This window comes from Marmota marmota, unplaced genomic scaffold (assembly GCF_001458135.2).
Source record: "Marmota marmota marmota unplaced genomic scaffold, marMar, whole genome shotgun sequence".
NCBI classification, from domain to species: domain Eukaryota; kingdom Metazoa; phylum Chordata; class Mammalia; order Rodentia; family Sciuridae; genus Marmota; species Marmota marmota.
Window position 1 is genome coordinate 215,661 of NW_025999964.1, and position 12,210 is coordinate 227,870.

Genomic DNA, 12,210 nt, shown 5'->3' on the forward strand with positions numbered 1-12,210 from the left:
GGGCTGGCCTGAGCTGCTGCGCACCCTCCTGCCACCTACTGCCAGGTGCCGAGCAGCCCCCAGGATGGCGGAAGCACACCAGGCCGTAGCCTTCCAGTTCACTGTGACCCCTGACGGGGTGGACTTCCGGCTCAGTCGGGAGGCACTCAAGCACATCTACTTGTCCGGAATCAACTCCTGGAAGAAACGCCTAATTCGCCTCAAGGTGGGCTCAGGTGGTCCGGACCTCGCTCCCAGCCGGTGCAGGGCAGAGGCCCCATGATCAGGGTCTCTCATGGCTTTGCTTTAGCAGTGTGGTGGGTACAAGCCCTAGCAGTGCAGAAACCATAGTGGTGACACAGGTGTGGTGGGGCACAGTGAGCAATGGGTGCTACAGGTGTGAGTGCCTGAGAAGGAGAATACAGGTGGTTGAGGCAATGCAGAGAGCCGAGTCCCGGGACTTCACAGGTGCCTGATTACCTCGTCTTTCTTCTCCACAAGGATGTCTATTTCTGCCCCACAGAATGGCATCCTTAGGGGTGTGTACCCTGGCAGCCCCAGCAGCTGGCTGGTTGTCGTCATGGCGACAATGGGTTCCTCCTATTGCAAGGTGGATATCTCCATGGGTCTGGTCTGTTGTATCCAGAGTTGCCTCCCTGAGAGGTAAGAAGCCAAGAAGGCAAAAGTGTCAAGGGCCAACCAGGCCAGCTCCCAAGGCCAGGGTTCCTGAGTTGGGCAGATACAGGACAACAGCCATGGCTGGCCGCAGGGGCAGTGCTCCCCCAGGGCCACCATCATCTCATCCCACATCAGTTTGTGTTTGATGAATATACCTTAGTACGTGTGCCCAGAGAGTTTGCTGCCCCTCTGTGCCTCCCCTGAGATAGTTCCACGTCATCAACTGCATGTCAGAATTCCCAAGCCTGGTCTCCAGGGAGCCCTCCCCTGCAGCCTTCCTTCCTTCTCCAACAGGTGTGGCCCCTACCAGACCCCGCAGACCCGGGCACTTCTCAGCATGGCCATCTTCTCCACTGGGGTCTGGGTGACAGGCATCTTCTTATTCCGCCAAACCCTAAAGCTGCTTCTTTCTTACCATGGGTGGATGTTTGAGATGCATGGAAAGACCAGTCGCTTCACCAAGATCTGGGCTGTGAGCAGAAGTATTGGCGGGTTCAGGCACTTGGTTTGAGAACCTGCGGGGCTCATTTGGGGTCTGAGAAGGAGGTGAGAGGCAGACTGAGCACTGGTGTCTGGTGCATGGTTTGTCCTGAAGGGGTCTGGAGAGTTCTGAAGGCCTCACTTATCTGCTGATTTGTGTCTGTTCTTCCACTGGCTCCCACACCAACTCTGTGCTCTGTGTCCCCAGATCTGTGTCCGCCTTCTGTCCAGCCGGCGGCCCATGCTGTACAGCTTCCAGACATCTCTGCCCAAACTTCCTGTCCCCAGCATACCAGCCACAATTCAGAGGGTGAGGGCCTGGGTCCCAGTGGGCACAGGAGGCTGGTTTCAGAAAACTTGCCCAAACATAAAGAACTACTCCCTGTAAATAATGGGCTTGAGAGTAATGGGGCCGGGGTGAGGAGAGAGAGGTGGGAAGAGAGTTAAGGCAGAGGTAGCCATGCCCGTCTGGCTCCCAGGTAATGATAACTTGGCTGAACAGTACTTGGAGTCTGTACGGCCCTTGTTGGATGATGAGGAATATTACCGCATGGAGACACTGGCCAAGGAATTCCAGGACAAGACTGCCCCCAGGCTGCAGAAATACCTGGTACTCAAGTCATGGTGGGCAACGAACTATGTAAGTCTGCTGTCCTGGGATTGTCCTCACCCATAGGTCTGACTGTCCCTTCCCCTGCTCTAACCTCCATCCACCCACAGGTGAGTGACTGGTGGGAAGAGTACATCTACCTTCGAGGCAGGAGTCCCCTCATGGTGAACAGCAACTACTATGTCATGGTAAGAACTAGAGCCCCCTGGCTCTGGGGCCGGGATTTAGGACAGCCCAAAGACTTAATGGAAGTTCCTGTGGGTGAGTGGGGGTTGTAGAGTGAGATCTGAGAGAGAGGGAGGAGAGAGGGGAGAGCCTGGAAGAAGAGTCCTGAGGCAATATAGGGGAAGTGGCCATGCCAGGACAAGGAGAATCCTGAGACCCTGCAGCCTGTCACTGCCTCGTAGGGTCTCTTGGGCTCACTGTGCCTGCCTAACTCAGACTTTGTCATTGCCTTTCTTGTTCCCTCACTAGCTTCCCAACCCCAGTTCCCTAGACACTTTCTAAGGGACTTCCTAAACCCACCTTGCTCTGTCATTCTGTGGAGCCAGGTGATGAGAGCCAGGCTTCACTTCTCAGGGCTCAGGAACTCACTGTCTATCTCAGTCCACATGGCTGGCACTTGTCCTGACTGTCGCTAGCGCACAGCCAGCTGGTCTCCCTGCTCTCTCCTTTCCCACTGTCCAGAGTGCACAGGACAGGGCAGCCTATTGGAACTCCCCTCCTCCACAAACTGTCTTTCCAGAAACTTATACTCAACCTGTCCAAACCAGAGGTTTTAAGCTGCTCTTTGGTGGTAGAACCCCTTCTTCAAAGCAAAACATGAACAAATAAAATAGCAACAGATGAAAAATGCAGCTCTGGTTGAAGCTGGGTAGCTGGAGCAGGGTAGTGTAAGTTACACGTTGGACTGAGAGCAACTCATGCCCTGGATAAGTTGGTCCTTGGTGGGGTGAGACCCAGGTGATCCAGACAGAGGCCCCCACCCTGCAGGCTCTGCTCTGTCTGTAGGACCTTGTGCTGGTCAGGAACACAGAAGTACAGGCAGCCCGCCTGGGAAATGCCGTCCATGCCATGATCATGTATCGCCGCAAACTGGACCGTGAAGAAATCAAGCCTGTGAGTTACATCAGGATTGAGAATGGGGTGGGAAGGGGAGGCCTGAGTCTGAGCCATCCTGGGTCTTCCTCCCAGGTGATGGCACTGGGCATGGTGCCCATGTGCTCCTACCAGATGGAGAGGATGTTCAACACCACCCGCATCCCGGGCAAGGAAACAGGTACTAGGCCACAGCCAAGCACCACTACCACTGGCCCATCATGGCTAGGTGCCCTACTGCTGCTCACCAACCAGAATCTCCAGTGTCTCAGGATCATGAACCTGTGAAAAGTGGTCAGTTTGTGACGGATACCAGACATGTGTCATTTGCAGGCATGATCCTGGTGCTGGGACCCCAAGGGCCCCAGAACAGAGCTTCTCCCCTCCAGGGCTTCACTGTGCATGGGAAGGTGGTCGTGTGAGTAAATAGCAGTGGAGCTTAGAAGCACAGATACCCTCCCCAGAGTCCATAGAGGAGGAGAGAGCAGCAGGTTTGGCAGAGGCAGTAGCCTTCCCTGTTTCTGACACTGTCTCCTGGGGCTATCTGTATAATTTCCTAGCTCGTTGGCTCCTTCTTCTATGGAAGATCTCACAGGATGGTTGTGAGAGGTAGTACAGGGCCTGGCTTAGCATGGAGATCCACCCCAAGGGGAAGGAAGGCCCAGGATAGAGCTGGGCAAAGCAGGGTCTGCAAGGGCCACCTAGAAAGGGCTCACATGGGGAGAAGTCTCCCCAAGGACCTGCCTCAGCCTGCCCACCGGCCTCTGTCACAGATGTGCTGCAGCACCTCTCCGACAGCAGGCACGTGGCCGTCTACCATAAGGGCCGCTTCTTCAAGGTGTGGCTCTATGAGGGCTCCCGCCTGCTCAAGCCTCGGGACTTGGAAATGCAATTCCAGAGGATCCTGGATGACCCCTCCCCACCCCAGCCTGGGGAGGAGAGACTGGCAGCCCTCACTGCAGGGGGAAGGTATCTGGGCCTGTGGGGAGGGTTTGCCTTGGCCTAGGTTCAAGGCCTCATGAGGAAAGAGCTTGGACCTGTCTGCCACCCTGGCATTGGGGGTGTGTAGGACCACACAGTGAGGGCCCTGGAGATGTCAGCAGTGGGCATGAACCTCTAACAGTCAGTGTGTGGGGGGCGGGACCAGATGCTCCTCCCTCACCCAAGCCCAGCCCAGCCAAGCCAGGTCCTGGGTGGCACCCAGATCCAAAGTCCTCTGCCCTTGTGCTCCCAGGGTAGAGTGGGCACAGGCACGCCAGGCCTTCTTCAGCTCTGGCAAGAACAAAGCTTCTCTGGAGGCCATCGAGCGTGCTGCGTTCTTTGTTGCCCTGGATGAAGAGTCCCACTGCTACAACCCTGATGACGAGGCCAGTCTCAGCCTCTACGGCAAGGCCCTGCTGCATGGCAACTGCCACAACAGGTGTGTGCCTTGGCCTCCGTGTTGAGGGTTGGCAACGGGGCTAGAGAATTAAGATAGAAGTCAGGGTCACGGTCAGTAGTCAGGCTGAAGTGGAGATAGAGGTGACTTTTAGGGTTACAGTTGAAGACTAAGGAGTCTTAACATTAGGTTAAGGTTTAGGGCTTGGATTATTGGTTAGAATTGAAGGATTAGGGATTGTAGTGTAAGGTTCTGTGTATGTCCCCAGCTCTTGAGTCACCCCTGTGTCTACTTCTCCTTCAGGTGGTTTGACAAATCTTTCACTCTTATCTCCTTCAAGAATGGCTTGTTGGGCCTCAACACAGAACACGCGTGGGCAGATGCCCCCATCATTGGGCACCTTTGGGAGGTAACAGGATTGGAGGGGGATCTGCAGGGCAGGCACTGGCAATGAGGCTTAGTTCTCAGCTTGACGTTTCTCTGCAGTTCGTCCTGGGCACAGACACCTTCCACCTGGGCTACACAGACACTGGGCACTGTCTGGGCAAACCAAACCCAAGGCTAATACCTCCTCAGAGGCTGCAGTGGGACATTCCTGAGCAGGTATGCAAACCAAGAGCAGTAGGCTGGCACGTGAGTGATGGGTTCTGAGTTGCTCTGCCTTCTCCTCCCCTCTAGTCCCTACTACTTGGCCTGGCCCTCAGGGGAAAGGGACAGGAGCTCCCGTGGGGTGCCACAGGGAAAGCAGAGTCCCTGGGTCTTCTGTCATTGGTGAAAGGTGGAGATGTGAGGCTTATGTCTACCAGCACCTGTTAGTGCCTCCCTCTTCCCCCTCTGGCTTAGTCGGGCCTCACAGAGTCTCCTCAGGTTGTTCTTTGTGCCCCCTGCCAGTTAAGCTGCCTTTGCTCTTCACCCGTCACCAAGATGTCATGCCTCCTAGACATGACCTGGAGTCCTGCTTGGAGGGCTCTGCCCCCAGCTGACTCTTCCATGTCTTGGCAGTGTCAGGTGATCATCGAGAGGTCCTACCAGGTGGCCAAGGCACTGGCAGATGATGTGGAGCTGTACTGCTTCCAGTTCTTGCCCTTTGGCAAAGGCCTCATCAAGAAATGTCGGACCAGCCCTGATGCCTTCGTGCAGATCGCCCTGCAGCTGGCTCACTTCCGGGTAGGAGCACCTTGGGTGCTGAGTGGGCAGGGCAGCACCAGGGTTACCTGATGGATTCACCCTTCTGTGTACCCCAGGACAAGGGCAAATTCTGCCTGACTTACGAGGCCTCCATGACCAGAATGTTCCGGGAGGGGCGGACTGAGACCGTGCGTTCCTGTACCAGTGAGTCCACAGCCTTTGTGCAGGCCATGATGGAGGGGTCCCACATGGTGAGCCCCCACCCCTTGCTTCTCATTCCCCAGCCCCCTGTCTGCCTTAAGGGTCAGGGCTACTCTTTACCCCTCTAATTCTGCCCTCCAGAAAGCAGACCTCCGAGATCTTTTCCGGAAAGCTTCTGAGAAGCACCAGAATATGTACCGCCTGGCCATGACAGGGGCTGGAATTGACAGGCACCTCTTCTGCCTGTATGTGGTCTCCAAGTACCTGGGGATCAGCTCTCCTTTCCTGGCTAAGGTCAGTGTTGATGGTGGGTGTGTCCTCCATCCCCCTGCATTCAGGCCCCAGGGGCTTGGCCTTGGGATGGGGCTCTACTCTTTTCTGCCTGGCCAGTTCCCCTGAAGTTGCTGTGGAGGGTGGGGGCCATCTTTCCCACACCATGCCCAGCCCAGGTCAGCAGGGTCCTCCTGGTGGAGTCACTGTGCTTGTAGGGGAGACACACACAAAGGTGTGACCCATCAGGTGATGGCTGTGCTATTGAGAAAAGAAGCTGAGGCAGGGGAGGGGCAAGAAGGGCCTTGCATGGCAAGATGGAGGGTGTCCCACAGAGGCTGAGGTGATACACAAGGGCTGTGTGGACCAGGGGCAGCAGCCAGGGAGCTCCTGTACATTGCATATTCCTGCACCTTCCGTCAGATGTGGCCTGCCTCAGGTCTGGACCTGAGTGTGCCTCAGGTCTGAACTGGGTGCTGAGTGCTGAGTGCCTAGCTGGCTTTCGCCTCCCTCTTGCAGGTGCTCTCAGAACCCTGGCGCCTCTCCACCAGCCAGATCCCTCAGTCCCAGATCCGCATGTTTGACCCAGACCAGTACCCCAATCATCTGGGTGCTGGAGGTGGCTTTGGCCCGGTGAGTATCCCTGAGGAGGCGTGGGCAGCACCAAAGCCCAGGGTTTCATTAGGGGGTGCAGAGCCTTGACCAAGGCAGACCAGGGTAGGAGTACCTTGTTTAGAGGAAATTCCCAAACCTGCATGACAGCAGAATGGCAGCTGTCAACCCAGCATACAGGACCAGGACCCAGCCATTCTAAGTACCTTTCCACTGAAGCGTGACCACATCCAGAGCAGGTTTCCAAGGAACAGGGCAACATGTCGGGTCCTTCTGAAATATGTCTACTCAGCGAGTCCAGCTCTTTCCTACTGAGACATTCCCCCAGATGCCCAGCTGGTTTGTCAGAAGGCTAGAGGCTTCCCTGGAGAAAGGAGGATGGTCTAGAGTATGAGGTTCTTGAGGGAAACAGCAGTCTGGGATACCTGGTAGGGGTCCAGAACCAGAGGGGCAGCATTGTTTGATCTTCACACTGTTTCCTGGGTGGGGAGAGGGTCCTGCCCTCTGGAAGGATGCAGCATCTAGAGGTGGACCTCCTCCTGAGTCTGTCTTGGGAAGAGCAACACCAGCTTGGCTTTGAGGCCTTCAAGGTCAGTTTACATCTTCTACTTCACCTCTCCTCCTCAGGTAGCAGATGATGGCTATGGGGTTTCCTACATGATTGCAGGTGAAAACACTATCTTCTTCCACATCTCCAGCAAATTCTCAAGTTCAGAGACGGTGAGTCTCCCCTGCTCCAGCTCAGCCCTGAGAAGGGGTACCACCTGGGGCAGCCCGGGAGCACACTGCACCTCTGGGTGGAGATTAGTCCTTGTTTGTGGGGACAGGGGTGGGAGCTCTCCAGATGGTGTGTCTGAGTCCTCAGTTCCCACAGAATGCCCAGCGCTTTGGGAACCACATCCGCCAAGCCCTGCTGGACATCGCTGATCTTTTCCAAGTTCCCAAGGCTGACAGCTGAGGACTGGAGAGATGCCAGCTGCCCTTTCATCCCCACGCTGTGGAAGAAGGGGCCTGTGACTGGATTGCAGACACAAGGGTGGCCGTGCACAGGTGCCCAGCTCTGAGGACAGCTCTGGCAGCAGGCACTCCCCAGGTGGACGCTGCTCCCTGAGGGCCTAGGTGGCGGAGGTGCAATGGGGAGAGAATTTTGATTTGATTTTTTTGTCTTCGTAGATACTAATAAAAATAAGGCTGTGTAATTCTCTCTCGGCCCTTAGGTACCTATTTTTTCTTTGGGAACTAGAAGGCCCTCCCCCTGCCCCAACTCAGGTCAGAATGGTGGAAAGGAAGACCTGGTCTGGGGAATTTTTCATGAGGGGCTTGCGGCCTGCTTTGGAGTGTGTGTATCTGCAAGTGAAGCCAGCTCTGAGGCTGCTGTTCACACCCTCATGTGCACTTGGAATAGATCATTGCTTCAAAACCTTCACTGGTTCCCCAAGGCCACCTCTGTTTGTTTTCCAGAGAGCAGGGTCCATCCATCTCCTCCACACTCAGACGTGCCCACTCTACCCCTCTGGGCTGGAGCACAACTCTGCAGAGGCCTGTGGCATCCTCCCAGATTAGGTGGGGCCAAAATCCCAGACCTGAGGCCAGAGTGCCAGGTCGTCATATCTGGGAGAAGGCACGTGGGATACAACATATCCCTCCACTCAGATTGACTTTTCTATTAAATAACTTTGAGTAAACCAAAAACAATTCTTATGAACAGTGTGAGTAGGTGCTGAATCACTATTGCTGCATGCTTGAATTAATCCAGATCTCAGTGTTCTCTAGGTGCTCAGAACACAGAAGTGGACCAGGTTAGGTTGGGGGCCTTCACTTAGAAACCAGTGTTTGCTGAGCACCCACCACAGACATGGCCCTGTGCTGAACAGGGCACTCTGTCTGCCCAGTGTAATTTGTTGCCAGGTGAGGCAAGCACCATAAGCACTGAGTAGCCGGTGGAAACAAGGAGGCTTTGAGAATAACCCATTTAGCAAGTACTTACTGAGTGCCTGGCACTGGGCTGCAGCAGTGGACAAAACTAGCCAATGCTTCCTGTGGGATGGGAGTCTAATAAAGGATACAGAAAATAGCTGAGAAGAAGATGGACATCACACAGTAAGTCAGATGGAGATAAGTGCTAAGGAGACGGGGCAGATGGAGGGGTGGATGGTAATTCCAAAGGACAGGCCTTCCTGAATGGAGCCACTGCTGGCAGACTTGAACGAGAGGAGGGAGAAGAGTCGTCCCTCAAGTCCCATCCTTGAGGCAGAGCAGTTCCTGGCCAAAGGGTCAGCAAGAGCTAAAGCTCCGAGGAAGGAGGTGCCGGCTGCAGGAAGTCTGCACGGAGGGCCTGCAGCTGGTACGGTGTCTGTTGGGGAGAGGAGCAGGGGCAGGCAGACAGGGGGCAAGTCTCAAAGACCTGACTCTGGCTTCTTAAAAAGATGGGGAAGCTGGTGGGGTCTGAGCACAGGGTGACAAGAACTGTCCAAATTTTAAGAGGATCTCTCTGGCTAACCAGGATGGTAGAACAAAGTGGGATGCAGTAGGGAAGAAACAGGAGGCCTGTCGGGGAGCTTCACTGTGGTGGTGGCCGAGGGGCTTACACAAAGGTAGTACCATAGGACTGGAGAATTGAGGAACTGAGAAGCTCAAAGCTGGGACTGACAAGCCTGATGTAGAGGCATCAAAGATAACTCAATTTTTTTTTTTCTTTACTTTGGGTGACTAAGATTTTTAAGTGTGAAATTTGACTTGCCTATAAGGTATATTCATAAGAATGTCCCAAAGACTCTTGAAAACATAAATTAAAAACTAAGGCAAGATACAAACTCCTTATAACAGTTTTTTATTTTGTTTTGGGGTACCAGGGTTTGGACCCAGAGGTGCTTAACCACTGAGCCACATCCTCAGCCCTTTTTAATGTTTTATCTAGAGACAGGATCTCGCTGAGTTGCTTGGAGTCTCATGATCCTCCTGTCTCAATCCAAGCCACTGCGATTATAGGCATGCACCTCCACTTCTAGCCCTATAACCATTTCGAAGGTAGTTAAAACCTTCAGAGCAATGAAAGGATTCTCAGGGCACAGGCTTCTAACCGCTTGAGTCTCCATAAGTTTATAAAAATACTACTATGCTCATAAAAATGTTACATTCTATATCAGAGCTTTCTTGGGCTTCCAAAATGTCTTCACAGACTTCAGCCTCTCACAGTCTGCACAGGAGGGCCTGCAGCTGGTATGGTGTCGGGGAGAAGAACAGGGGACAGGCAGACAGGAGGCAAGTCTCCTGTCCTGGGTAATATCTCCTGGGAAAGAGGGTTTTAGTAGGTTTCTGGAGACATCAGTTCATCCAATCCCTGGAGAGCAATGAACAGGAAGTTTTCAACAAGCTGGCATTAAGTTAATGTTGAAATTCAGTCATTCAAGTTCTTTTATAGGGTTTGTTCTTGGTTCAAATAAGTGAGAGGAAAGCCAAGCATGGTAGCACATACCTGTAATCCCAGTGACTCAGGAGGATGAGGCAAGAGGGTCACAAGTTTGAGGCCAGGCTCAGCAACTTAGTGAGACCCCCTTGTCAAAATAAAAGATAACAAAGACTGGGGATGCATCTCAGTGGTAAAGTTCCCCTGTGTTGAAGTCCCACTACCAAAAGAAAAAAGTGAAAGGAGAAACAATAATGCTAAACCGGGGTATAAACCCCCGGTGAAAACCCGCCATACCCAAATAAGTTCCTTTATGTCTCATGGGTTTGCAAATCTGCATTAATTAAGACTAGTAGCCACAACAGATAAATCCTAAAATCTCAATGACTTAACCCAAAAGAGTAAAAGTTAAATTCTTGGTCAAATCAAATCCAGTTGCGTGAGGTTGGGGCTTTGCTCCATACCATTTTTTGAGGACCTAGACTAACAGAAGCCCTACCTTCAGCATGAACACTGAACAAGTACATAGGGCAAAGAGAAAGTGAGGGCCACTTGTGGAAGGCTTTGATGGACCTAGGCTGGAAATGATGAAGGGCACTTCCATCTACAACCCCCTGGCGGAGACTCATTGCAAGGGAATGTCAGAAGTGAAGTCGGGCTGAGTGCCCGGGCTGTAATGGAAACGTTTGATGACAGCTGGTCTCAGATGCACAAGGACACAGAACAGACTGACATCTTAGGAGCTTCCTAAGAGACCAGACCTTCAGGGCAGGGGCTCTGCAGGAAATTTCAGATAGCACACCTCTATCTGCTCACACTTAAGCCAAACTGATCTTCCCTGAGTCCCCTCTCCATTCCCCAAGGAAGGCAAGCTCATCCACATCCTTACCTTTGCCCTTGGTGGACCTTCTGCCTGGAATCCTGGGCCCTTCTCAGCCTTGTAAACTCACTCCTCAAGTCTGATGGGACGACACTTACAATCAGAGTTAACCCCAATTCATGTTTTTCTGGAGTGTTATAATGGAAATCAGTGCTGGGCTATTTAAGCAAATGGAAGAATGATTGGAAATATGAAGGGCAGGTTCTGGCAGGAAAGGACAGCCAGAAAACCAGGTTCAGAAGGGACAGAAGCCTGGCAGCTTAGGGAGGAGGTGTGGCCCAGGGAGCAGTCTCTCCAATAAACAGGCAATGCTCACTAGTGTCCAGAACTGTCTGTCTCAATTCCAGCTCCTCTAACCTCCTCTTGGGTTAGACTGCTAAGAATCAGATTACTTTTAGATGCTTTTTTAAATGGAGAGAACACGCAACAGGGTCTGGGTTTGTCAGTATTTTCAGACACAAGGTGTTCAAAATTAACCACCTTCCAAACTGGCCTCTTGGTGCTCTTTTCCTCTCCACCTCTGTACCATTTCCAGCCACATGCATATTCCTTCTTTCTCCCTCACCTCCCACACGACCAAGCTCTGTTCAGTACACCTTCTGAACACCTTTTGATCCTCTGTACTTCCCTCCACCGTGGCCATGCCTACCCTTCTCCACACCTCCATCATCACTCACCCAAAGAGCCAGAGCTTGCTCCCTCTCCATCCTGCGCCCCCACCCACCCGCCGCAGCAAATGGCCCCTCCATTGTCACTCTCCCTGTGCAGCACGGGCGAGGGTGGGGTTAGCGTTCCCTGCTTGGTGAGTTCTGCCTCCACTGCCCAGAGGTCAGGAGCGCCAGGGGACCTGGGCCCACACTGCCTAGCTTGGCATCCTTGTGTGTATCCTGCTGCTTTTCGCAGGCGCTGCCCCAGTGTCACAATGGGCAAAAGGTGCAACTTACGCAGTCGAGGGGGAGAAATAAAGAATGGCCACACGCTTCTGCCCTTTCCCATGATTCATTCACTCAAATCACTCAATACAATTTCACTATAGGTTCTTGATCAAGAAAACGACGATCCTTAATGCAAGGCGCTGCCATAGACATAATCAATTCACAGCACACAGTTCTAGATTAATTAATTCTAAGCACTGCAAACACCCTCAGTCATGACAGGCTCCTGACAGACATTCCTTCTACATGCTAAGTTCAGGTGCTGGGTGTAAAGTCTCAGGCCTTAGGCTCCAAGTCCACAGATGCCCACTCACTCAGATGCCGTGATCAGGTCAGGAACCAAGGCAGACTTCCCCTGGGGTGGAGCCGATGGCCAGCTGAGGGGATCATAGGGAGAAGTCGCAGCCCCCACCAGGGTCAAGATGTGGCTGTAGAGTTTGAGAGCAGTGAGGACCATGCAGAGGGTCAGCGAACAGTGACAAGTGATGGGATGTCAGTCCAGGTCCTCATCAGGCTCTGAGGTTTGTGTGCATCCTTGTTTTGGCTGGCTGAATG

At 53.2% G+C, this 12,210-nt stretch overlaps 1 protein-coding gene across 2 annotated transcripts in view; it reads left to right on the top strand.

The window, feature by feature from the left end:
• Cpt1b (carnitine palmitoyltransferase 1B) overlaps positions 1–7,638 on the top strand; it is an 8,353-nt gene extending 715 nt beyond the window's left edge. For both annotated transcript variants that reach the window (XM_015506920.2, XM_015506919.2), the window contains exons 2-19: positions 46–205; positions 503–642; positions 952–1,129; positions 1,346–1,447; positions 1,640–1,777; positions 1,858–1,935; positions 2,759–2,866; positions 2,942–3,026; positions 3,619–3,814; positions 4,080–4,265; positions 4,527–4,632; positions 4,710–4,826; positions 5,226–5,390; positions 5,468–5,602; positions 5,694–5,846; positions 6,342–6,455; positions 7,062–7,154; positions 7,309–7,638. In XM_015506920.2, coding sequence (XP_015362406.1) covers positions 65–205; positions 503–642; positions 952–1,129; positions 1,346–1,447; positions 1,640–1,777; positions 1,858–1,935; positions 2,759–2,866; positions 2,942–3,026; positions 3,619–3,814; positions 4,080–4,265; positions 4,527–4,632; positions 4,710–4,826; positions 5,226–5,390; positions 5,468–5,602; positions 5,694–5,846; positions 6,342–6,455; positions 7,062–7,154; positions 7,309–7,392 — 2,319 coding nt within the window. In that variant the 5' untranslated portion in view covers positions 46–64 and the 3' untranslated portion in view covers positions 7,393–7,638. The remainder of the gene's footprint in view (positions 1–45; positions 206–502; positions 643–951; positions 1,130–1,345; positions 1,448–1,639; positions 1,778–1,857; positions 1,936–2,758; positions 2,867–2,941; positions 3,027–3,618; positions 3,815–4,079; positions 4,266–4,526; positions 4,633–4,709; positions 4,827–5,225; positions 5,391–5,467; positions 5,603–5,693; positions 5,847–6,341; positions 6,456–7,061; positions 7,155–7,308) is intronic.
• Positions 7,639–12,210: the final 4,572 nt, after the last annotated feature.